Here is a 27,913-nt window from a genome sequence, read left to right as displayed (position 1 = left end):
GTGGATCACAACAAACTGTGGAAAATTCTTCAAAAAATGGGAATACCAGACCACCTGACCTGCCTCCTGAGAAACCTGTCTGAAGGTCAAGAAGTAACAGTAAGAATGGGACATAGAACCACTGAATGCTTCCAAATTGGGAAATGAGTATGTCAAGGACATATATTGTCACTCTGCTTATTTAACTTATATGCAGAGTTCATCATGTGAAATGCCAGGCTGGATGAAGCACATCTAACTGTTATCAAGATTGCTGGGAGAAATATCAATAACCTCAGATATGCAGATGACACCACCCTTAGAGCAGAAAGCAAGGAGGAACTAAAGAGCCTCTTGATGAAAGTTAAAGAGGAGAGTGAAAAAGCTGGCTTAAAACTCAACATTCAAAAAATGAAGATCATGGCATCAGTTCCATCACTTCATGGCAAATAGATAGGGAAACAATGGAAACAGTGAAGACTATTTTTTGGGGGCTCCAAAATCACTGTAGATGGTGACTGCAGCCATGACATTAAAAGACACTTACTCCTTGGAAGAAAAGCTAAGACAAACATAGATAGCATATTAAAAAGCAGAGACATTACTTTGCCAAAAAAGGCCCACATAGTCAAAGCTATGGTTTTTTCAATAGTCATGTATGTATGTGAGAGCTGGACTATAAAGAAAGCTGAGCATCAAAGAATTGATGCTTTTGAACTGTGGTGTTGGAGAAGACTCTTGAGAGTCTCTTGGACTGCAAGGAGATCCAACCAGTCAATCCTAAAGGAAATCAATCCTGAATATTCATTGGAAGGACTGATGTTGAAGCTGAAGCTCCAATACTTTGGCCACCTGATGTGAAGAGCTGACTCACTAGAAAAGACCCTGATGCTGGGAAAGGCTGAAGGCAGAAGGAGAAGGGGTTGACAGAGGACGTGATTGTTGGATGGCATCTCAAACTCAATGGACATGAGTTTGAGCAAGCTCTGGGAGATGGTGAAGGACAGGAAAGCCTCACGTGCTGCAGTCCATGGGGTCTTACAGACTTGGACATGACTAAGCAACTGAACAATAACAACAACAAGAGGAAGTAAATCTGTGTTTTGTCTTCAGTCCAATATGGTTTTTCTGTTTCCAGTCAGATTGCTTGGTCTCCTCATCCTTTGCTTCTCCTATGTGCAGCAAAATGCAAGTCCTAACTCTCTGAATTATTGTAAACATCTTGAAATTTGTAGGAAGAATGACACTGCATGCATACATCTGAAAGATCACGAATATATATCACAACTTCCTGACAGCAATATTATAACACCCATCTTCCTCCGTATTTTAGAAACAAAAGCCATGGGGAAGCCATAAACTAGACAAACAGGTCTTGCTACTTTGATTCTGCATTTGGGAAAGTCAATGTACTCCTAAAATGTGCTATACTACCCAACTTCATTCACATAATCATGACTAATTGACATAATTGTGAACACTTTACACACAGAAAGTACAGCTTAATCCATTCCGATTGGAAAGATTTCACATTTATGTCAAAAAACAGTACACTACAAGTACTAGTTATACATTTACAGTAAAGAAATTAAGTTCTTTACTTTATGGTTGTGCTGGTAGCTGAATGAAAACTGTTGCCATTTATAGAATGGGGAATCTTCCTGGCTGAATTAGAATCATTCAGCATGCCAAGCAAAGCCGCAGGCAAAGCAAAGCAAAAGAAAAGCTTGCTATTTTATAGGTTAGACAAGAAACAACCTAAATGACTTCTCTAAGGGAGAGACCTTCATATTTCATGCAAACCCCAGGAAACAATTAAGGCTTCAGTGCAATTCTGGGACCTGTGCTCTAGAAACTGCCTCCATAAACTTCATTTTCATCTGGTACAATCGAGATACTCTCTTATTCCTTACTACATCTTTTATATCGTCCTCCTTTAAGGCAATGAGAATTTGGCACATAAATAAAAAGCAGGAGGTTGTTTCAGGGAGGAGAGAAATATGATTCAAATTCAGCCAGGTGCTTTATCACCAATTTGGGAGGCTGCAATGTTATTAGACATCCTGATGTAAAGATGGAGAGGAAAAACTATTGGTAGAAAAGAGAGATTTAAAGAAAAAAAGCCCTTGGAAGGTAAACTGAAAACACAAAAGTACTTGAAAGTAAAAATAAGCTAACTGTCTCTCATTAAATATTCCAGGAAGAGAAAAAGCTCATTAGATCACTTAAAAATTATAACGAGAGGTATATGATCTTTTAGACTCAATCTCTCTAATACTACAGTAGTTATTTCACCTAAATTATGGTTTTTCCAGTTGTCATGTACAGATGTGAGAGTTGGACCATAGGGCACTGAAGAACTGATGTTTTTGAACTGTGGTGCCTGAGAGAATTCTTAAGAGTCCCTTAGGTGCAATGAGATCAAACCAGTCATTCAACCCTGAATATTCATTGGAAGGACTGATGCTGAAGCTGAAGTTCCAGTACTTTGGCCACCTGATGCAAAGAGCTGACTCATTCGAAAAAATCCTGATGCTGTGAAAGATTGAGGCCAGGAAGAAAAGTGGGTGACAGAGGATGAGGTGGCTGGATGGCATCACTGACTCAGTGGACATGAGTTGAGCAAACTCCAGGATACAGTGAAGGACAGGGGAGCCTATTGTACTGCAGTCCATGGGGTCACAAAGAGTCAGACAGGACTTCCTGACTGAACAACATATATGAGCAGTCCACAAATCTTATGGGGTCAGAGTAAAGGATGTAAGCTGTCAGTTGGTCTAGGCAGGAGTGACTGGGTGATAAATGGATTCGGAATGTGTCCTTGTCACTGTGACCTGTGTCTTAAATGAATTCTGTCACCTGTTTAGGTTTCATTTTCCCCATCTTCAATACAGCCACATCAGATGGTCTTAAAGCTGGCCCTTGTGAGGACCTAGGAATCCCTCAGGGCTCCATGAAGCCCCCTCAATACCCCCTATTGCTATAGATATGGCTCAGTTTTATTTGCTTAGATTTTCAAGTAAAATTTCACTGGACAAAACAATTTCATGTTTTATAAATTTTAAATCAGTGAAATAGATAATCTAGAGTGTCTTGCTGTGCCAAAGTTTCAACTAGTTCTGGTGTTAATTGTTTTAGAGATTCACTACCTCCGTAAAGGAACTTTGGGCTGCTCACACTATCTAATGTAAGGAATTATCCTGACCTCAGCTCTTTGCCAATTCATTGCTGGTTTCACATGTTCAACATTACACACAATCCAATTTTCTGATATGAAAATTAGAGGTCATGATGACAGCACATGGAGAAAAGCAGCTTAGGAACCTGTGCAGAAAGCATAAGAGTATAGGAGACTCTAGTTTTATTCTGAAACCTAGAAATATTAAATATTATACATAAGATTACCTTCTTTTATCCTCAGTATAGTGTAAGAACAAATGTTAAATCTTTTATATCTGAGATTTTTAAATTGAGCATTTTTGAAATGACATTATTGTTGTCGTTCAGTTACTAAGTTGTGTCTGACTCTTTGTGACCCCATGGGCTGCAACACGCCAGGCTGGCCTGTCCTTCACTATCTCCTGGAGTTTGCTCAAACTCATATTCATTGAGTCAGGGATGCTATGTGTCTTTCCTTATTTCTTTCATCTCAGATATTATCCAAACATTATAACACTCTTATTCTACACTAAGTAGCAGTTTTAGCACAAGTATTAACTTATTCTCATAACTGCTCTATGGAAAGAGTAATGTTATGATGTTAATTTTCAGGGGGCACAGAGAGAAAGTAAATGACATGTCCAGGGCCACATGGCTAATAAGCTGGAGTTTGGACCCAGTCAGCCTGGTTCTAGAGTCTATATGCTTAACACAAACTAACACCAAACCATACCTTTTAAATCATTAATTTATAGAATCATTTGTGATCAGTATCAATACTGTATGATACCTCACAGAGCAGTTTTGAGCTTGCTTTATCATAATTTTTTATGTAAACCATCAGTTGAAAAAAATCCCGCCAAAGCAGATGGTAAAAATATCTTCCCACTTGATTCTGAAAAATGTGACATAGACCCTGATGATAAGGCAATAAAAAATTTTCCATGAAGACAGTAAAAAGTGTTATTCATGATGGAATCTTCTCTGTGATGGGCGTGATGATGAGACACAACTACAGAAAAATGTCATGCTCCTCAGCCTGTGCGTGCACGCTCAGTTGCTCAGTTGCACCGGTCCTCAAGTTCTGGAGGAGGGCAAGTGACTTTAACCTGCCGTGATGCATGTGTTTGGAAAGGAAAGAGTGCAGAATGGCTTAAAGACCTGGCTCAGGCAGGCATCAGAGTTACCTGATTTAGAATCCAGGTATCTCAGTCTACTGCTGTGTCCTTTAGGACTTAAGTTGTTCCATCTTCCTTATCTATAAACTGGGAGAATAATGGGCCATACCTGCTAGAGTTTCAATAAATATTATATACTACGAAGTATATAAAGCACCCAGTAGATGCCTGTTGCATAACATATGCTTTGTCCACATGAATTTAACCAAAACCAGTGCTATTCACCATAAAGTTCCTTCACTCGAAATTCATACACTTTTCAGATTCTGCCAAGTGGTCTTTTAAAAACCGCTTGCCCAACTTGTTAGCAACAACTCTGAAAGAAGGAATTCTCACAATTATCTTCTATCCTGGATTCATAAAGCCCCAGGAAGGCATATGGTATTATACAAACATTAAATAATAATATGTTCTGCTCTGCTTACCAAATTAAATCAAGTTCTAAAGGCAGCACATGCAGAGTGAAAATGGCCGCTGATAAGAAGCAATCTGATGTTTATTTATTTTTTATCATAATATTTACTGAAAACTTACTTTAGCATCTCCTAAAAAAAAAAAAAAAACTTTTCTAAATCCTTCTGTGGTTTATAGTAGTAATATTTTCACATAAAGAAACTGAGTCTCAGAACAGTTTAAATTTGTGTTTCTATTACATAAACTGCTATAGAATGACGTACTGATGGAAGAATGCAAGGAAAACTTGAAATGTAGATGAAATTTTAAGAAATACTTTCTTCTTATACATAAAAACATAGATTAGTGATTCTAATATTTATTTACGCTCTGTATGAATTTAATCATGTAACTTAAATTCTCTGTGACTCACTATTTATCGTGAAGTGGACATACTGATGACACTTCCCTCACTGGTTTGAGATTTAAAAATTCATTAATTAATAAAATATATAGAATAGTGGCTTACACAGAGCAACTGTCTGATGTTAATTATAACTATTATTCCTTCTGCTTACAGTTTTCACAGGTATTCTATAACATAAATATAAATTGGCTATTTTACAGCATCATACCTCCCCTCCTACCAACTCTGTCAATAAAAAAGGATGCAGCCAACATGAAAGTGGGTATTGGAGTAATTACTATGATGATATCTCATTTTCATAAATTCTCTTTTGGTGAGAATTGAAAGAAAAAAAAATGGACTCTTCTGAATTACTGAAATAGCCATCTGCAAAGTACTTGTGTTGACTCAGACCAAATTACTCATATTTTACAGACATTTCTGAAACAATTCTGTTTCAAAGCTTTCAACCTATAGCAAATAAAAGAAGATTGTTTTTAAATACTCCAGGTTTCAGGAGCTGAGCCAGGGACTTTACATGAGCTATTTTATTTAATATCTGCAAATCACTATAGCAATAGAAGTTTATTAGCTTTCTATTGCTATAACTAACTACCACAAATGTAGTGGCTTAAAACAATACAAATATATTTTCTTACAGCTCTGGACTTCAGAGGTCAAAAGTCAGTTTCCAAACTGGAGGGAAATCAAGGTGTGGGCAGGCCTGCCTTCCTTCCAGAGGTCTCAGGGAAGATCTTGGGCTTCCCTTGTGGCTCAGCTGGTAAACAATATGCCTGCAATGCAGGAGACCTGGTTTCGATCCCTGGGTTGGGAAGGTCCCCTGGAGAAGGGAAAGGCTACCCACTTCTGGCCTGAAGAATTCCATGGACTGTATAGTCCATGGGGTCGCAAAGAGTCGGACATGACTGAGTGACTTTCAGTTTCACTTTCACTTACTCCCCTGTCTTTTCTAGCTTCTAGAGGTTGACTGGTAGCTTCAGTTTGTGGGCCCCTTCCTCTATCTTCAAGGCCCATCACTTCTACTCTACTTCCATTTTTTATATCTTCTTTCCCTTACTCTGATCCTTAAGCCTCCCACTTATGTGGATAGCCCACTTGGATGATCCAGGATAATCTCATCTCAAGATCTTTAATTTAATCACAGCAACACAATACCCTTTAACATCTAAATTAACATGTCCTCAGAAGCTGGGGATAGGACATAACATATTTGAAGGCAGGGGATTGTTTTTCAGCTTACTACAGGTAGACAGTATTGTCTCGTTTTGCAGATGAAGAAAAAAGTAGTAATTGTTAACACCATTAATACACAGAAAATTCAAAAGGGTTGAATAGTTTATTCAAATTCATGAAACCAAAAAGTGGGCACTGGCACACTAATGTAATGTAAGCATTTTGACTCCAATGTTGTTTCCAGTACACAGTTCTGCCCTCAAATTAGGAATAAAAAGATAAAAGAAGGACTCCCTTCTTAAGGTAGGGTTTGTTGTTGTTTTTCATTTTCTTTATGACTTAAAAATATTTATCAAATAAATACTGAATAGCTACCTATGTAAAACCCAATTTTAGGTGCTGGGAAAAAACAGGAATCAGACCAAGTCAGTAACTATTAGGTAATCTCATATCTTCCCATATGTTTGAATACTTATAATGTGGGTGTGTGTGCTAAATTTCAGTCATGTCCAACTCCTTGGCAATTTATAATCTTAAATCTATATCCATAGACTTGACCAAATTCAACTACCTATTTGATAGCTCCATTTTTATGTTCAATAAACCTTTTCAATTTGCCACATCTGGAACTGAACTGGCTTTCTCTACCTCAGGCAACAGCACTACCATATTTCCCTCCCTCACCACCCAGTAATCAGTAATCAAAATACCTTGCTAAGTCACTTCAGTCATGTCCGACTCTGTGCGACCCCATAGACGGCAGCCCACCAGGCTCCCCCGTCCCTGGGATTCTCCAGGCAAGAACACTGGAGTGGGTTGCCATTTCCTTCTCCAATGCATGAAACTGAAAAGTGAAAGTGAAGTCGCTCAGTTGTGTCTGACTCTTAGTGACCCCATGGACTGCAGCCTACCAGGCTCCTCCATCCATGGGATTTTCCAGGCAAGAGTACCGGAGTGGGGTGCCATTGCCTTCTCCACAAAATATCTTAATTTGTCTCAAAAAAGTATCTTAATTCCATTCACTTCTTATTTTCACCACTCCCAGACTTCTAACTGTTATCTTCATTTCTGTTCTTGCATTGCCTTAATCTAATCTTCATACATAAAAGGGCATGATCTCTTTAGAGAATAAATTAGATTATATCATTTCCAGAGCAAAATACTTCAATATTCACAGCATTTTTTAATCAAATCCAAATTTTTCATGCTACTCAGTATTACCACATACCTTGTTCTGTTTACATTTGTGTGCCTGTTGTCCTGGCATAACTAGTAATAGAGTCTCCTTTCACTCTTAAAATTGTTCATTTGGAAGACAAATTACATGGTCACCCTATATATATAAAGGGTTCTGTTGTAATTTTCCCTCTGCCTAAGTTTATTCCAATAGCCAGTCTCCCTCAGGACTCAATGGGGTTTGCCCTTAAGTCTCTCCTGTGATTATTTTTCTTCAAAAACTAAATCAAAGTGTTTAATCCAATACCTAGCTGTTTTATTTGTTGAACATCTGTCCTTCCACTAGACATTCCAGTATGCATAATACATGGTACATGGTAGGTGTCCACACATATTTATTAAAAGATTAATGACTAAATATATATGTCATACAGTCAGAGTTATATAAACATGTGGTATAACATTTAAATGGTACAAATGTGTTCAATATACGAATGACCAAACTAATAGAGGAGGAAAAAAAGTTCTGTTTAGAGAGAAAATAAGGTTGACTTCACAAGGGGAGGGAGCCCAACCATTGCTGATGGATATAAAAGATCATGTTTTGTGAATCAAGACGCTCTGAGAAAAGATTTCTAAGCAGAAGGAATGTCATTTACAAAGGCAGAAAGGTTTAAAGCTGTGTGATTATTCAGGGAACTCAAAGTAGTTTCTATTATTAGAGAGTACAGTCTTGCATAAATGATATATTAATGCCATGAATCCCTAAGGACAAAACCTAAATTATGAAGAAGACTGCAGGAAATATAGAAAAGAGTTAAGAAGTTCAAAACTTAGTTTTGTTTTCATTTATACTGCTAGGATGACTTGAGAATTTCTATAGCATATTTAGCTCACCTTATAAATTATAGAAGTTCTTAGATAAGTAAATCAGTTTTTGAAGAGTGATATTTCAAACTTCATTACCATAAAGAATCCTCTCAGTTGTGAGTTTGTCATACAATATTCACAAAATGGTAATACATGGTCCGTAAGGAAACTATATCGAGATTTATGGTACATAAAACCAAAGTGGGCTTTTCCCTTGATTTTGGGGATTTGCATTTTAAGAGTTATCTTAAATTTCTGCTTTGGATGATGTATTTTTATTCATTCTTAGATTGTAAAAAGAAATAGACTAAAACTACTGGATTAACATTTTGGCATTTATATTATACAAATGCTAAAATGATCAGATCTGTAGAATTTATAGAACATCAGGTAATATTCTGAGGTAAACAAGAGTTGACATAGTGAATTGAAACTCATCCCAGACCTATTTATCTTGAAGAACATTTTCAAGAGATACTATTGGTACAGATAATCTTAAATGGTTTCTTTGAACATGAATATATACACCAAAGTCGCACACTGGCGGGCTGCAGGACATGAAAGCTTTGTGTGACTCCCAGAGTGCTTTGGAAGTTTGAGCCAAGATTTTAATTTAGAGAAATCACATCAAAAAATCCAGAGTTCTGGCCCCTTCCTAAATATTTTGAAGATCTGATAACTCTGGTGAGAAAAACTATAGTCCAAAATAGGGGCTATATGAGTGCATGTTTTCTAGTTCATCAACATCCATCTCCCTCCAGCCTCCCAGGTATTAGATCCACACCACACCATATATATATATATGTATATATATATGCCTGAGACCTTGTTCTGGAACGAAAAAGCAACAACAGCAAAACCCACACAAAAAACACCAGAACAACAATAAAAAACAACTATTAAAGACCAATCGCAAATTATCAAAATGTCTAGGAAGATATTTAGAATTTGATCATTTGTAATTCTGAGAATTGAACATGCATGCTATCCTAATAAAATCATCTGCAAATGAAGCAATTCAAACTTTCAACCTTTTCTTCCTTGAATTCATTACTAAACAATACCCAAACACAAAAAAGTCCAGCAAATCCAGTATACCAGTTTTTTTCCTCCTGACCAAGAAGTTATTTGTTCTGGCATCTTGTCAATATAACACAAAGAGTCCATACAATAGCACCAAATTGTATAAATAGACTATGAGTTTGATCTGTAATTTGAATGCAAATATCTCCCACCTGTATTATAGCAGATGTAATTCATTTAAACAGATTGAAAATACCCAAACTGTAGTAGATTAGGATATATAAAGGCAGAGAAGATGGGCACTTACCTTAGCTATCTGGACACACCAGTTAAGCAACAACTGTGATCCAATGTTATCCTTGTGTTCATGAACATAGTCCAGCAGACAGCCATGGGGCATGAGCTGTGTAACCAGCTGAATGGTTGGGCTCAGACACACACCCAATAATCGAACTAAGTGTGGATGGTCCATACTTGCCATGATTAGGGCTTCCTAAAAGAAAAAAATAAATAACACCATTATTTCAACTCAAAGTTCTTTGCCATGATAGTTACTTGCACTGTACTAATGCTGTTGATAATGATTTTGAAAAGGTACTCTCATAAAATGGAATCAATTAAAAGTGAAAAAAGACATTATTGTAGCCATTATATTTCTAAAGTGATTTAATTCAAGTGAAAATAAGTGGAAGTTAGACTATATATATATATATTAGAATGGTAAATGTTATATAATAACTGCATGCAAATTTAATAGTAGTATTTTCTCTTCTGTAATGTGAAAAATACTAGATTTTATTTACTGCCAAATGAAGTAGAATCCTAAATTATATTGTGGATTTTTAACCTTTGATCTTTGGTTCTAGAGTTCAGTTATCTACACGATACAGTTATTTGCACAAGGTAGCACAAAGTTATGAATTATTGCTGTTTAGTTGTTAAGTCATGTCTGACTGTTTTGCAACCCCATGGACCATAGCCCATGGAACTCTGCTGTCCATGGGATTTCCCATGCAAGAATGTTGAAGTGGGTTGTCATTTCCTTCTCCAGGGGATCTTCCTGACTCAGGGATGGAACCTGGGTCTTCTGCATTGGCAGGTATTGGCAAAAAGATTTTCTACCACTGAGTCATCTGGTAAGCCCCCACAGTTACAAAAAAAGCCATTCAAAATTAACTCATTCATTATTGATATGGATTCAGACATCATAAAGGTAATTTGTGAATTATTATTTTTTTAAATTATAAATATCAATGTAAACAATTACAAATAATATGCCTTCCTATCTAACAATATGCCTACTATGAATTTATGCAGAAAAATAAACATTTTAATAAGACACTTTACTCCATAACCTTTGATTTTACTCAAATTTATTTCATTTTCAAAATTATAAATGATATAAATAGAACCATAAAATTTGGGAGTTAGGTGAGATTGTAAAAACTTGTCTACTCTAATTTTGTTATTTCATGAAGTGAGAAAACAGTTCTAACTTCTTTTTCATAATCATAAAGGCATTTTTGCTTAATGAAGATAAAGGGTCGACACATGATGGATATTTAGCCCATCCTAAAGTTAGCTTTCAGTTAAAAGCTATTTTAAGTGTCTTTACTCCAATTTGAAACTGATACAACCTTATACATACACACACTCACAGAGTGGTTGATACATATATGGCAATTTATTATCAATCAGTTTACCTATATGCAGGTATAAGAATGTTCATCATACTCTTTTTGAACATTTTTTTGTAGCTTTAAAAACTTTCAAATAACTGAGGATAAAAAGCTATACTGAGCTTCTCTTTAAGACAGCATGGCAGACTGATACACACATTTACTTTTATTTCCTCTTGATCCCACCATTTTAATAATAAATGAATCAATAAAAAGCCAGAAACCAACAATCACAAGAAGAGGCAATGGGGATGGAATACTAACAGTAGAAAGTGGCTTATTAGTAGTAACTGACTTAGCAAACATAGAAAATCTGAAGCCTAACTTAGGAGGTGAGAAACTGAAAATAAATCCAATTACGCCAAGGGTGTACACACAACAGGCTCAGTAGTGTTACACCACAAACCACTGTACATAAACGGAGTAGGAGGGACTGATTTTATCAGGATTGTTTCAAAGTCCATCTAGGAAGCACTTAGAATACAGATCTCCTTCATCCTTGTGTGTGTTTGTGTTAGTCACTCAGTTGTGTCCGACTCTTTGTGACCCCAAAGACATGGCCTGCCAACTTCCTCTGTCCATGGAATTCTCCAGACAAGAATACTAGAGTGGGTAGCCATTCCCTTTTCCAGGGGATATTCCTAACCCTTCATCCTTAGGAGAAGTTTAATCAAAGGGGTTGTAAACTATGAATATTAGGTAACAGAAAGAGAAGTATTCTGGTAAAAATAAAGAAGTACTCTGGTAATCAATCGTGTAAATTTATATATGATGAAAATCGAGGCCACCCTCTAGTTTCTTCTCCCAAATGGAGCTATGATTTCAAAATAGTGAAAGTTTTGTTTAAACCTCAAATTCTATATCCAGCAAAATTTGAACCAAGTGAGTGAATATATGGACATGTCTATTCTTAAAAAAGATTATCTCACAGGTTTCCTTTATCTGTTAGACGTGCTCATTTAATAAAAAGTGAAGGGCACTTTAAAAAGTGCACTTAATTGTGAAAACAAGGAAATGACAGGAAAGGGATACTCCAGAATCAAAGCTCTACAGGCATCTGATATAGGAGCCAGTTTAGACTGGAGCAGGATATCTTACTCTAGAAAAGATGTAAGAAGATGGATGAATGGCCAAAGCAACTGAACAGGAACACAACCATGTAGAACCATTTGACTTTTTTTTAATATTATCTTAAAGTTATTTGAGAAGATAGCTTGAGATGATTATTATCTCGAAAGCTATTCACTTTTAATCTCCACTACTCTTTAGTAGGGTTGAGTTCAGCAGAGTCTGAAGATTATTCATAATCATGGGTGAGGCTGATGGAGTATATGGATTTTACTGGATCCAGCCAAGGTCTTATGTGAATTATAATGTTTTATTTTTTGAAGAAGGAAGAGTGGGGCACTATGAACTCGTGTGGAGAAAGGAGAGATAGGAGGCCAAACAGAAGAAATAAGTTGGTAAGGGGACTTCAGCGTCACTCAAAGGACTTTATTTTTGAGCCTTTGGGAGTAGAAGCTGAAATTGTTTTTCAGCTAACCTCCAAGCAGATGAGGTCTTCCAATTCCTCCTTCCCCAGCAGCCACAAGGAACCAGACAAGTAAGAGAATGAGAGAGAGCACCACTGGTTTCTCTGCTTTCTTGCTGAGTCCACCAACATAACACCTTGAGAACTGGCAGGCCAGGGACCATGGAGAGGCACCACCTCCCACAAGGTCAGTGGTGTCCTCAGGTGATATCAGTCAATGATGCTGAGATAGGACCTCTGGGTGTCTCAGAGAGAAGAGAAGCTCCACCTAGGGACTGAGCTGGTAAGAAAGGACATTGTAGATACCACTTGGTGACTGCAACTGGCAGACTAGTTTGTAAATTCATATGAACATGCAACTCTTCCTAAACTATTTGGGAAGACTTCCACTGAAGTTGGGATCTCTGCACAATCAGCAAAGCCAGAAATTTGAATTATTGCTACAAATATGGCTCTATTTGGATCCATGAAACAGAAACAGTTTCGTTTTACTTCCTGTATATTTCAGTCAACATTTGAAATAAAGCAAACATTTGAAATAAAGCAAACTGATGCAATTATAAGGAGAGTACAAATAGAAATGTTAGCCAAGTTATATTATCTATTATTTAATCTAGTATTTTATTAAATAGTAATTAATGTTAATATTAAAAGTGTGAACCAGAGGTTCTTTCACTGAATTATGATATGCACACATATAAATATACACATGCTGCTGCTAAGTCACTTCAGTCATCAACAAAAAAGCAAAACATAATTAAATTGTCTAACTCAATCAAGTAACAAATTAGATATTTAATTAGATATTAAATATTAGATATCAGATTTAATTAAACGTATCCTAATTGTATTCCGTTTCTCTTCTGTGACTCATCTTTCAAGTCCTAGCATTTATCACTACAAATGGCCTAGGTTTATCATTTAAAGGGTGGTTTTCCTAGCCCCACTCCCAGATAATCAGGTCTAGAAATGAATCAGGAATCTACATTTGTAGCAAGCTCCTGCAAGTAGTGAAGCTACTGCAGGAAACACAGAACTTTGAGAATCTCTGAAACATCTCCATCTATTGTATATCTCTATCATTCATTGCAAAGGAAGTCACATGTAGTCACCATTGTTCGATCCTTATTGTAACTCTAAGAAGCAGTCAAAGGAGGCAGCCATTCTCTGCTGTAACATAAGGAAACCAAGGCTGAGCAGAATTACTGCCCTAGGTCACAGGAGTAAGTAGAAGGATCAGAGTTAAGACAGGTTTTCTGATTCTTAGAACAGTGCTATTTCCTAGGACGGTAAAAACACTGAAATTTTAACATTTCAGTTCTATCAGCACTTTGAAATGTAGATGCTTATCGTACTAACAAGAAGACAATGCCAAACACCTGACTTTAGCCATACCTGAAAGAATTGGATCAAATCATACTTCAGTTCCTAAGGAGCAACTCAAACAAAAATTTGCACTTATAGATAAATTGCCATCACTTACAATATACTTTCAGAAAAAGTCAAAGAAAATATATTTCTCTGATTTCCTATATTATTTGGTATAGGCCATTTCCTAAGATACAAAACATGGTGAAATTTAAGATACAAGACAGACTTTAAGGTTATTTTGGCCTTTTTCAGGATGAAATATATAAACAATTTTTTTTCTTTTACAACTCAAGGAGTAATATTTCCATTTTAAATATGCATGTAAAAAGTTTACAACAGAAGAGTGTAAAAATGTCGCATGAAAGTTCTCTTTAAAAAAAAAATCTATTAGTAAGTCCTGGCAAAAAAGCTGGGGTTGTATTAAAGAAAATTGCTCATCACACTACAAAGAGTATTTGAAACCAAATTGCAGAGTATTTGCATAATAGTTCTCTTTTTCTGAGAAAGAAAAGATGAACAGGACACTAATTGTAGGTTTTATTTTTTTCATAAAGGAAATAGCAGATGGCTTTTTTGGGGGAAAGGGGAAGAAATAAAGAGAAAAGAATGTGGATTCATTTAGAGTGATGAGGGGGATGGAAAGGGGAAAGAAATCCAATATTTTAATAATGGAGTGTTGGGTTTCAATAAATTACTCTGTTGAAATTAATAATGTCCTCCGCTACCTATCTCTGTGTGGGGCCTCTGGAAGCAATTTTGGAATCTTTGCTGCTGTCATTAGAACATATCACCGAAGGCCACTGGAATAAATACAAGTTGACAGATGTATTAACAATTTTTCCAGAAATGAAATTATTTTATGTCTCTGTTTCCTGTTGTGCTTTACAAAATTTTTCTTGTAGGTGAATTAAATAGTTTTCTCATTGGACAGAGAGGAAGGATGTAACAGGTGCTACACTGAAAATTCTAAAGGAAGAAGATCTTTCTTTATAATGAAGTCTGGTTGGAATTAAGGACATTTTTTTTAACTATCAAGGGATGACCAGAGAATGGATAAAAAGCTCTGAAGCATGTGTGCCATTATTCTCTAGACTATGGTATCTGTATCTCTATTTCATTCTGAAGGAAAGACATTTCGATGCAATAATGAAAGTGAGCAATACTATTTGTCACATTAAGGCATCATTTTGCTCAGCCTTCAGATGTTTATACCTTGGCACTTAAAATTATTTTCTCACTCATGTTGTTTAGGAGTTTCACAAAAATAAAAAAAATCTGGTCACTGAAAACTTACGAGCTATTCTGTTTATGAAAAATATTTACTTCAGCTAAACTTTCACTGTTTCATTATGTCAATGGACCATTAATTCAATACCCTCCAGCTGAAAATGGGGAGATTTTCACTGCATCAGGGATAAGGAAGATAAAAAAGGGGGATAGAGAAAAAAATAATAAACAATTAGCAGAGACATATAAAATTGTGCTTAATGTAACAGTCAGCAGATTTCTGAATGTTTAAAACAAATGCCTCTCCTAAAGACAGAGGGGGTGATAGTGATGTAGAGAACAAAGAAGATAATGGTGATGGCAATGATGAAAAATGAGATAAAATTATCGGTCCATAATAATGTTTTACAAATCAGTTCTGCTGCAGATGGTATCCAGATAATAAAATAAATGAAATCTGCATCTGTTCACTCATGTCTAGAATAAATAATAATTTACTAGTGCAAGTAGGTGAGCAGTAATTAGACTGAATTAATACACCATCAGTTTAAGTGGGTCTACATTGCTCAGTGACATTCTTTTCCAATCCCTGGTATCATTTTTGTGAACATGAAAAATCATACTCGGATCCTTCTAACTTTTGGAGTCAGAAGTTTTCTATCCCTGTCTCCATCATTCATCCATTTGCTGTCTGAATCTTAGATCTAGATACCACTTATCAGTGCTGCACAATTAAGAACTTTATTAATAATTTATACAAGGTAGAATTTTTGAGTATTTTTATTACAGTTATTGGGACCTGCTTTTCCCTCCTATATCTTAAATGTGGAAATTCTATCATGGCTTTGTCTCTAGTACCCTATGTTTTCATCTGTAACTTCTTGCATCCTTATATCTTATAACTTTAAGAAATATGACAGAGTTATCAAAACCATATGGAGTCAACTGCACAGTTCTGTGGCTTCTCATGATTTGATATACTTTGCATCTAAAAATAGAAACATTACTATCTAAAAGAGGGCAAGCAAAATTCATCTTGATCATATCCAAAATACCTGTGTAAAGTATCTGTCAAGAATATCCAAGCATGAGAATTATACTGTGCTCATATTCCAATCTGTTTTTTTTTTCAACTCCTGTAATTTCAACAGTCATCTCTGAGTAAAAGCTAGTAGGTCTTTATATATGTGTATCTCCCCTATCATAGTACATATTCCATTTTTATTAGATTTGTTACAGGTCTATCATCTCTAATGATTTATCTGAAAGTAGTAATATGAGCTGATAAAGTTATCAAATTCTCTTACAGTATATGGCTCATACTAAGGTAGCAATGTAGTTTTATTAATAAACAAACAGAATCTGTATTATATGCCACCCTCCCACCCAACCTCATCCCAGGATTTCAAGTGCCTTACTGTCATCCTGATATAGAAAACCTACTGCATCTCTAATTTAACACACAAAGTACATTTCTCCATAAAAGCCTGTCTGCTATTTTTACCAATTTTCTAAGTTTCAGAAATATTTTCTGATTTGGTTTTTAAACCTTGGATTCCGATTTGGTATTATCTTTTCCGAGTTCTTCCATTCCATTCCATATCTATCAGTAATATTGTGCCAAGTCCCATTTACTGTTTATTTCAATGTAGCTCAAATCTATATCCTTCCATGTATTTTTGACCTGACTTCAAGTCAAATTCAGACTCACACTGCTGATGTAAAAGGAATGTTGATTTTTTCATTAACTCCAGTCTGTTTGGGCTATAACTTACAAAAAAAAAAAATCCTTAGCAATTTTTTTTCAGAGTGCTACATAGATAGCTTTAACCTTGCATGTACTCAATAAACATTTGAGTTAAATTTGACGTGTTGAAAATTGCACTACATTTTGTAATAAAGACAGTTACATTATTCTCCCAGCTATGATGCCAGTGATCTGTGGAATTAGCCTGCATATTTCTCTTTGCACCTCCAGATTCATTCTCCATCCTTCTGCACTTTGCCTGTGCCCAGAAAAATAGATCGAAACGAATGACAACAGTCTACCTTGTCACTCTATTGGTTTAATCTGAATTCAGTCAATAATAATAAGCAACAGAGGACTAAAGAAAGAAAGCAGAGAGGTTAGTATTTATCCCTCACCTGCCATTGCCCTGAGCCTTCTACTAAATGTCACAGTGGGAATTCTCTCGCTCCTTCATGCCTAACAGTTCTGTTACTATTCTTGAGAGGCTTCAACAGTCTCTGCTAGTGTTCAAGCCTACCCATTCCTTTATAAAAACCCCTTTGCTAAACTCTCTTCCATTATTCCAACTTAATATACCACATGCCTCCTACTGGAGTTCTGATGAGGTAAATTTGGGCAAGTCACTTAACCTAAAACTTATTTGTTAAATGACAGATTAAGTCACTGTTGGGGAAAAAATGGCATGCAGGCTACACCAACCCTCCTTCCCCTTGCTCATGGTAGAGACTGCTAAGTAATCATTGTGGTAGGCTGATAATGAATTACTAAATATGCCCACATCTTAATCCCAGGAAGCTGTTGATATACCCTATTTGGAAAAAAGTCTGTACAGATTATGATTAAATTAGAGATTTTGAGATTACAATCATCAAGAGTTACCCAGGTGGGCTCTAAATGCCATCACAACTATGCTTAAAAGAGAAAGACAGAGGATTAGCTACAGAGGAGTCAGAGGTGGGCTCTAAATGCCATCACAACTATACTTAAAAGAGAAAGACAGAGGATTAGCTACAGAGGAGTCAGAGGTGAGAGCCAAGGAACAAATGCAGCCATCAGATGCTGGAGGAGGCAAGGAACAACTTTTTCTTTAGAGCTTCTGAAAGGAATCCAGCCCTACCAACACCTTGATTTCAGAGGTCTGGCTTCCAGAAATGTGATACAATATTTCTGTGATGCCAACCCCTTGGAAGAAAAGCTATGACAAACCTAGACAGCATATTAAAAAGCAGAGACATTACTTTGCTGACAAAGGTCCATATAGTCAAAGCTATGGTTTTTCCAATAGTCATGTATGAATGTGAGAGTTGGACCATAAAGAAGGCCGAGCACTGAAGAATCGATGCTTTTGAACTGTGGTGTTGGAGAAGACTCTTGAGAGTCCCTTGGACTGCAAGGAGATCCAACCAGTTAATCCTAAAGGAAATCAACCCTGAATATTCATTGGAAGGACTGATGCCGAAGCTGAAGCTCCAGTACTTTGGCAACCTGATGTGAAGAGCAGACTCATTGGAAAAGTCTGTGATGCTGGGAAAGACAGAAGGCAAGAGGATAAGGGGATGACAGAAGATCAGATGGTTGGATAGCATCCCTGACTCAATGGACATGAGTCTGAGCAAGCTCTGGGAGATGGTGAAGGACAGGGAAGCCTGGAGTGCTGTAGTCCATGGGGTTGCAAAGAGACAGACATGACCGAGTGACTGAACAAGAACGAGTCTGTGGTAGCTTGTTACAGCAGCCATAGGAAACTAATACAATTACTGTATTTCTGTAAGGACTGGATGAGGACTCAAAATCCTGTTCAATTCAAGTCTTTGGCAATGAAAACTTATTTATTGGAAGGTAAATGTGAGATTTAAACATCGTTGCCTTGAATTTATACATATTTTTACAATTAATTCTGCTGTTAAGTCTTTAGCTTGGATATACTATATTAGTCTAATCTAAATGAAGCAGACATGTTTAATTCATTTAGAAATTAACATATACATGTAATAGCCAAATGATATACTATAGGCAAAGGGCTTATCACAGTGCCTAGTTGACTCTTAAAATGTTAGTTATTTTTACATTTGTATTAAACTAATTATATCTGAAGGGAGTGAAATCATTGAGTAATAAAGGCATGGCCTGGAGTCTGGAAAAAAAGCTGCAGCCCCAGCGTGAATGGTCTTTTTTGAAGTCTGGTGGGGCTTTTGGAATAAAAGGCAGATAAATTGACCAAAAAATAATTTTTCCTGTCAACACTTTAGAAGCTATTGTTTTCCCACTTAAGCCCATGGAGAGCTAGAAACATCTCTTCCTACTTTCAACATAAAGTAATCATGAAGTGTTAGGAAATAACCAAAAGTAGTTAGAGTTGCAAGAAAACTTCAAGGGCTATACAAATTTGTTCTATAACAAATAGTAACCACCATTACAGTAATAACAGTAAATAGAAATTGGGGTTAAAGTAGATGATAAAGACCAAGAGGTCCCGGTGAACTTTACAGTCAGAACAGAGACACTTAACTGCTTATTGATTAATCTTAGTAAAGTTACAGAAAGAGAAGTACAAAGGTGTCTGCAATTAACATTTCAGGACTTATATGGAAGAACAAGCTCAGTGAGGTCCAAAATGTATCTTCTGAGAGGACACTACAATCTGCTATAAAGAATGAAAACATCAACTTCCTAGGACTGGAATAAATCATCCAAGGCTATAGATTCTACAACTAGGGAGGAAAGAATAACTATTAGCTTTCAAATAGTGTCTACTGCTTTTATTTTTCTCTCTAGAAATGAAAATTAATTTCTATAAGGTTATTTGATCTTATCTTTTGGGTAAGTTCTGTATTATTTCCCCTATAGCTTTCTAGTTTTTAGTAAACAGTCTATCTAAAGTCAACCTATTCAATAATTTCATCAGATCATAATAACAACTGCTGCTTGATGTCAAATTGCACCTGGCACAATGCTATTGATTTTCCATGAGGACACATTTAGTTCTCAGAACAATCTTGTCCAACAGGTTGTTCAATTATTCTATAATTGATAAGCAGAGTAGCTTGAAAAGCATAAGCAATTTGACAATCTCCAAAAGTTACTAAGTATTCAAGCTGGGATTTGAATCCAGTTTCCACTATATCCGCAGCCAAGACTCTCTCTACCATGATATCCCCTCAGAGTTGTTAATATCAGTTAGGTATCCAGGTAGACTTAGCTGATTCTCTGGTCATTATCTTAGTATTCTAACAGGAACTATCACTGATAAGATCAACCTATTAATGGAATCTTTACGGAGTGACTAGTGCTATTTTTTTATTATAAATAAACTGAAAACAATTCACTCTCAAATACTTAAAATTAGTCCTCCAATAATAAAATGCTGAATAACTTTCCAGAAGGGACTAATTCATGTCTTTATTCTCAATTCTGCACAGAAATCAATTCTAGGATGTTCTATTTAAAAATTTAAAAATTAAATTTGACTTAAAATAGATCAGAATCTAGTAATTTTGGTAACAGCTCCTATTTAATTGTTAGGATCATGATTTTGTATAATCTGGGGAATTAATTGTTTTTCTAGACACTGCACATTCATAAAGGATGACATCTCTTGTGTTTCTAATTTGCAGGAATAATCTTAATTGACACCAATTATATCAAAGGCAAGTTATGACCAACCTAGATTGCATATTGAAAAGCAGAGACATTACTTTGCCAACAAAGGTCCGTCTAGTCAAGGCTATGGTTTTTCCAGTGGTCATGTATGGATGTGAGAGTTGGACTGTGAAGAAGGCTGAGTGCCGAAGAATTGATGCTTTTGAACTGTGGTGTTGGAGAAGACTCTTGAGAGTCCCTTGGACTGCAAGGAGATCCAACCAGTCCATTCTGGAGATCAGCCCTGGGATTTCTTTGGAAGGAATGATGCTAAAGCTGAAACTCCAGTACTTTGGCCCCCTCATGCCAAGAGTTGACTCATTGGAAAGACTCTGATGCTGGGAGGGATTGGGGGCAGGAGGAGAAGGGGAAGACAGAGGATGAGATGGCTGGATGGCATCACTGACACGATGGACGTGAGTTTGAGTGAACTCCAGGAGTTGGTGATGGACAGGGAGGCCTGGCATGCTGTGATTCATGGGGTCACAAAGGGTTGGACACGACTGAACAGCTGAACTGAACTGAACTGATATTAAAGGCACAGAGGAGCCTGGTGGGCTGCAGTCCATGGGGTCGCTAAGAGTCGGACACGACTGAGAGACTTCACTTCCATTTTTCACTTTTCACTTTCATGCATTGGACAGGGAAATGGCAACCCACTCCAGTGTTCTTGCCTGGAGAATCCCAGGGACGGGGGAGCCTGGTGGGCTGCCGTCTATGGAGTCGCACAGAGTTGGACATAACTGAAGTGATTTAGCAGCAGCAACAACAAACAATCGAATAAAATTAGGAAAACCCTCCCTTAATAACTAATAAAATATCTCAAATATACCACTGGTAAAGCAGGCTGAATTGTGTTCTTTACAATTCATTCAAAATACTGAGTGACTTTAAATCTCCATTTTTCAGTTACAACTCTCATATTCATATAAGATAATTCATAAAGAGAAATCATTTGTCCTATCATTTCTTATCTTCTCTACTTTTTATAATGAACTTAATTATTATCATCAGATATATTAAATTTTGAAACCATGATTTATATGCAAGTTCTTATATTAAATATTCATGTCAAGTATTTTAATATTCTACACCAATCCTGATGTCAAGGGCATTCAGTTAGAGGCAATCACTAGTAAAAATCTGCATTAATGTTATTGATGCTTCTATGTTTTTAATATAGTAGCAGTAAATAATATGACCATCTACTGATGCAAAAGGAGTTAAATAAACCCTGAAAGAATATATACGGCGTCATAAAAGACCTCCACTGCTAATGTCTTTGCTTCAGGAGGCTTGAGTCACAGGAATGTGTGATTTTGTGGTTTGACACACACTGTGCAAGAGTGAGAAAGTGGCAGTGGAAAGAAAGGTACCTCATAAAAAATCTCTGCAAGAAGGCATCCAATCCTGACCTGGCATTTGACACCAGCCACTGAAAATTAACCAATATTTTAGAAATAGGTAACTGAGATCTCTATAATGACTGTCCTAGGAAAGGTCAATTCACGGCCATTATATTCATCATCAGAAAACTCAAACAGTAATGCACAGCACTATGATGGTTATTTTGATTAAATATTACTGTATTAATAATTGTTTGGAGTTTTAGGAGTATTCATAGGAAATAGCTAGCCATTCTTTCATTCAAAAACTTATGCTCATTATTGACTAAAGGTTATTATATATGCTTCTCTAGGATACAAAATTTAAAGAGACATATATTCAACTTATAAATAGACAGTGTCCTAGTAGAAGTCTTTAAATTTTAGTAAAAATAGGTTGTGAACTTTAATGACAATTATGATACATATTTATGATCTAAAACTCCTATAATAATCTATTGAAGACAGAGATTATCTTCTAAATGAATTGAGGGAAAAAAATAAAATAAAACCTCTGTTGAGAAGAAAAACCTGAGTGTGGATATTAATATGTGGGAAGAACCTGTTAAAAAAGAATAAATAACATGGGTTGGTGGTGTGACAAAAAATAGGGGTAAGCACTGATTCAGGCAAAACTTCTTTCCAGAGTCTGTTCTGTCTTTTCCTAGTAACATCATCAGAAGCAAGTCAAAACCTCAGGTTCCTTGGCTGTATAAAGCTGAGGATTAAATAATGCTCATCTTGTATAACAGCAGTTTCACATAATATATGGGACAGGGTCTACCACAGAGTCTGGCACCTATCAGTTAGCCAACATAACATTGCTTTCTTCCTAGAATGAAGGAAGTGGGAAAATGTTACATGCATGGGGAATACAAATAGATCAACTTTCAGGGAGCATCTGGCACATGACAAAACACAGTAAAGAATAAGACTGGAAAGGGAGGCTGGTACTAGGGCTTGTAAATTCCTGCTCAAATGACAAGCTGACATTTGGATTTTATTCTCTCAAAAATCCTTGATGAAGAAATTCATGTAATATGGCAGCACTATCCCCAGGAGAAATCATAGGGAAAGTGTCTAAAGGCTGAGAGATGAGGAAGCTGCTATCCACAAATAAGGTAATGAGGTTCTAGCACAGTGCATCCTAAAAAATATCAAATAAATGCCTAGTTTGTCAAACACTTTTTAAAAAAGGGTCTTCAGGTTTTGTCTTTTGTGATTCAGGCTAGGATTTCCCACTTCATACTTAAAAATCCCAAACTTTCAATAAGTAACAGAGAATATTGAGGAATTTATTCTGTGCATGATAAAAGCCTGATCTTGGAGAAGGAAATGGCGACCCACTCCAGTATTGTTGCCTGGAGAATCCCTTGGGCAGAGGAGCCTGGCTAGCTACAGTCCATGGGGTCACAAGGGTCAGACACGACTTAGTAACTAAACCACCACCACAAGTTAAGATAAAAGAAACAAGAACGAAAAACCAAAAAACCTTTCCCTCTTCTTTCTGGAGAGAGAGACTCTCTTTCAGTTCTCCTTCCTTGAAGTGGGGAAGGATTTGCATCCAATATGAACAGAATTTTGCTTCTCAGCAACTCTCTTTCTTCTTATCATTTCTCCAACTCATATTTTTCTCATAATCTACTTTATCCCATGGCACCATTTTTTCCCACCAGATATCATGATAATATTGTTCAGTCTGGCACATTCTATGGTCACACATTTTCTCTGCCTGACACAGGCATAACAATTACTCATTGACTTTCTACAAAACAACTCTGAAAAAGACAAAAAATTTACAATATTCAGTTGTCAATGGAATATCTAATAATGTGTCGGTTCTTTATAGATATATATGGGGACAGCTCTTTGAGGTTAGATGCAATGACTTTTGTTTGTAGTCTCTATTATTTGCTGCTATGTTGTTTTCCTATCCCCTATGTAAGTCAAGTGAAGTGAAAGTCTCTCAGTCACGTCTGACTCTTTGCGATCCCATGGACTATACAGTCCAAGGAATTCTCCAAGACAGAATAATGGAGTGGGTAGCCATTTCCTTCTCCAGGAATCTTCCCAACCCAGGGATCGAACCCAGGTATCCCACATTGCAGGCGGATTCTTTACCATCTGAGCCACCATGTAAGCCCATCCATTCCATCTCAGTTGAATCTGATTCTTAGAAGAAGGACTAATGTTATGGTCATCAGAACCTAAACAATGTAGATAATATTTGCACAGGGCTTTCAGAAATTCTGGAATCCATAATAATGAAAAGGATCAACACAAGAAAAGATTAGTAGAATAGTCACAGAGGTTCTTATATCCCTACATAGGGGATTATATATATATATATATTATATATTATATACACACATATATTATATATATATAAATGGTATAAGAGGATATAAATGGTATACAAATGGTATGCAAAACCCATTCAAAAATAAATTCTTCATTTTAGGTATTTTAAGTGAAATTGATATAAATTAAAATTCACAGATGTGTTAAAACTTGTAGTGGAACATTGTAACCTGATATTTATTTATTAGATCCCTAGGGGAGCTAATGTGTATATGTATATATATACAGGGATATAACAAACTACAAATATATATAATAAACTACAAATCCCTATGTAGGGATATAACAAACTCTGAGGGTATTCTACTAATCTTTTCTTCTTTTAATCCTTTTCATTATTATATATTTCAGAACTTCTGAAAGCCCTGTGTAAATATTATCTAAATTTTTAAAATTCTAATGACCATAACATTAGTCCTTCTTCTAAGAACCACACTGAACTGAGATGGAATGGTCCTAGAAGACTAAATACGATTTTTGAGAGCTAACAAATCAAAATTTAAAGTCACTAGTCATGATTATGGAAATTTTGGATTATTAGAAAATTTCTCTGTGGCACTTCAACTGTCAAGAAATTTCTTCAGCCTGTTGCATCAGAGGAACCAGGAAATTATTATTTATGGCAATACTTACATAGGTTACTTAGATGAAAAGTAAAGGAATTCATATATTCAGAGTAATTATTCATCAAATCTTCAAATGGTATGCAAAACCCATTCAAAAATAAATTCTTCATTTTTAGGTATTTTAATTAAAATTGATATAAATTAAAATTTACAGATGTTTTAAAATTTGTAGTGGAACATCATAACCTGATATTTATTTCCATTTTTAAAATCATAATTTAGAGAAATCCAGTTTTATAAGGTTCTTCTAAACCAATTTCAGTGATTTTTAAGTATAAACTATGCAATTAAATGCTAAGTGTGATTAAAGACACAACACACTTGAAGATATCTGCAATGTCAGTACAGAGTTATGGTGCTTTTTTGCATTAAAGCCTTTTTTGCACATCTAATGTATTTTCTTTGCAAATGTGATGGAAATATTTAATTGCTTCATTTAGTAGTTATCAGATAACTTTAGATGGCTTTGAACATGAATAGATATTAGGGTTATGAGCTATAAGTTATAACAGTATAGTGTACTTCTCAGAAAGTAAAAGTGTTAGTTGCTCAGTGGTGTTGACTTTTTGTGGCCCCATAGACTCTAGCCTGCCAGTCTCCTCTGTCCATGGAATTCTCCAGGCAAGAATACTGGAGTGGGTAGCCATTTACTTCTCCAGGGGATCTTCCTGACCCAGGGATAGTACTTGGGTCTCCTGCATTGCAGGTAGATTCTCTACTGTCTGAGTCACTAATGAAAAACATCTGATCAACAAAGATTTACTTAGCACTTATGACGTATTCAAGTCTTAGTCTAAAAATATGAATGAATTACATAAACAGTTTCATTTCATAAATTTTCATGTTTTCAGTGTTAACTTAGATAAAAATAAACACAAACACACACACACAAAATAACCCACATTGTTATCAGTCCTTACATTGTGACAAGCATTCTATTTTCAGATAGTACCATTGGATGGTGGAATGATGGAGAAGAACAAATTTCAATACTTTTTTCTTAAATTTTAGAACAACTCTGTTAAATAGAAGCCAGAGTCAAACACATAAAAAAATCATGTGTTTATTAAAATATAATTCAGGAATTATTTATATTCCCAAGATTTTGAGAGAAGAGTACAGTAAATTATACTTTGGTGACTATGACACTTTTAATAGGGCTTCCCTGGTGACTCAGATGGTAAAGAATCCACCTGCAATGCGGGAGATCTGGATTCAGTCCCCAGGTTGGGACTAAGCCCTGGAGAAGGGAATGGCTACCTACTTCAGCATTCTTGCCTGCAGAATTCTACGGACAGAGGAACCTGGCAGGCTACAGTCCATGGGGTTGCAAAGAGTCGGACACAACTGAGTGACTTTCACTTTCTTAATAGTTATATTTTCTAAAATGAAATAAAAATAAACTCTATTCAACAATGTATCCATCGTGAAAAGTTAGAATATAGTGATTATAAGAAATGAATATCTGTAGAAGTGTATTCTCTTTTAATGTTAAAAAATGCAAGAGAAATAAAGCTGAAAACATATTTTTGTAGGTATATGTTAATATAAACAATGTAATTGATGGGCAGAGAGATAAGAGAAGGGTCATAGAGGTAATTTTTTGTCAAATATACTAATTAAAAATATTTTCTATTTGTTTCTGAATTCTAAAAATGTTCACTGGAAATCAGAAATTATTCTTTTGATTTTCTCCCTCAGGTTTTCTTTAATAGTGGAAATCAAATAATTTAAAAGGCAATTTGAACTTCTACTTTTCATTTGGCTAGGCATTTTGTTGAGAAGAGTAAAAAATGTATTATGAAAAGAAAGATATTACACTAGATATTTTCCTTTCCTCATTAATTTTAAAGTAATTGCAAGAGCAAAAGCCATGCCTATTGTGCATGTCTAAACAGACTCAAGAAAGATCCAATTACAAACTGATATGTTTTCAACACACAGAGCTTTGCATAGTTTATTCAGGTGTACCTCCAAAAGGAAATATCTCTTTGATTTTGTTAAATCAACATCAGGTTTCATTTAAGCCAGTAATTTTCAAATCATCTATTGGCATTTGGTGCTTTTTTGTTTATAATTCCTAGGTACACATATAAAATATTTGACGCTAAAGATGAACAATTCATTGGGTACATGATCATTTGTACATTTAAAGGTAAAATGTTCATCAAGGACATTAGAGTGGAGTACCAATATGGTTAATAGAATAATTATACTATAAAGCTAGGACTAATCCTTTTAATATTTATCAATCCAAATGTGTAAGTCTCTGCAGGCAGCACTTCTTTCTAGATCCCTGGAAAGGGTGTGATATATTTTGATGAAAATTATAGATAAAAATGTATTTTGCGCACTAGACTATTTTTCTGTATTACTGAATTTTAAACTTCTCCTCAGTAGTTTGAAATATAAAGATTAAAATTACATAATATATATGAATAAGAAACACAAAAGTATATTTCATGCTTAAGTGTTCATAAAGAAAAATGCAGATATGCATATCCTGATGTTAATATACATAACGATAAACTACATATAAAACATGTATGTATATTTTATATATGTGTGTGATATAACATAAAATTAAATCCACTTATTTCATTCTCTTTCTCCTAACATACATACATAGATCCATTTATGTTTTTTTCCTAACTATTTTGACTGTACTTTAATTATTTGTGGTACTTGGAGCTTTTTTTAACTAAATGAAATTAAATTCTTTCACCATTATATTTCACATTACTATAATGTATCTCCAAAAGTTATAAAGATTTTATAATAAGTCAAGGCTATAAACTTACTTATGAAATAGAAAAAAAATAAGAGGGCTGCCTTAGGTGTGAAAAGACACTCAATTTCATGAAAATGTGTTATTTTAAAGGCTACATGTAAAAACTTTCATAATTAAATAAAATTAATTTATTAACAAACTAAATCAACATTACTTTATTCACAATTGAAAGTAA

General features: G+C 35.5%; 1 protein-coding gene across 6 annotated transcripts in view; it reads right to left on the bottom strand.

The window, feature by feature from the left end:
• Nucleotides 1-27,913, bottom strand: part of ERBB4 (erb-b2 receptor tyrosine kinase 4) — a 1,279,082-nt gene that overhangs the window by 176,913 nt on the left and 1,074,256 nt on the right. For all 6 annotated transcript variants that reach the window (XM_086341936.1, XM_086341945.1, XM_086341948.1 and 3 more), the window contains one exon: nucleotides 9,686-9,871. In XM_086341936.1, coding sequence (XP_086198062.1) covers nucleotides 9,686-9,871 — 186 coding nt within the window. The remainder of the gene's footprint in view (nucleotides 1-9,685; nucleotides 9,872-27,913) is intronic.

This window comes from Bos grunniens, chromosome 2, assembly GCF_055505025.1.
Source record: "Bos grunniens cultivar Pamir isolate PY7600 chromosome 2, Bosgru_T2T1.0, whole genome shotgun sequence".
Classification (NCBI taxonomy): Eukaryota; Metazoa; Chordata; class Mammalia; order Artiodactyla; family Bovidae; genus Bos; species Bos grunniens.
This window is presented reverse-complemented; position numbering and strand designations above follow the sequence as displayed.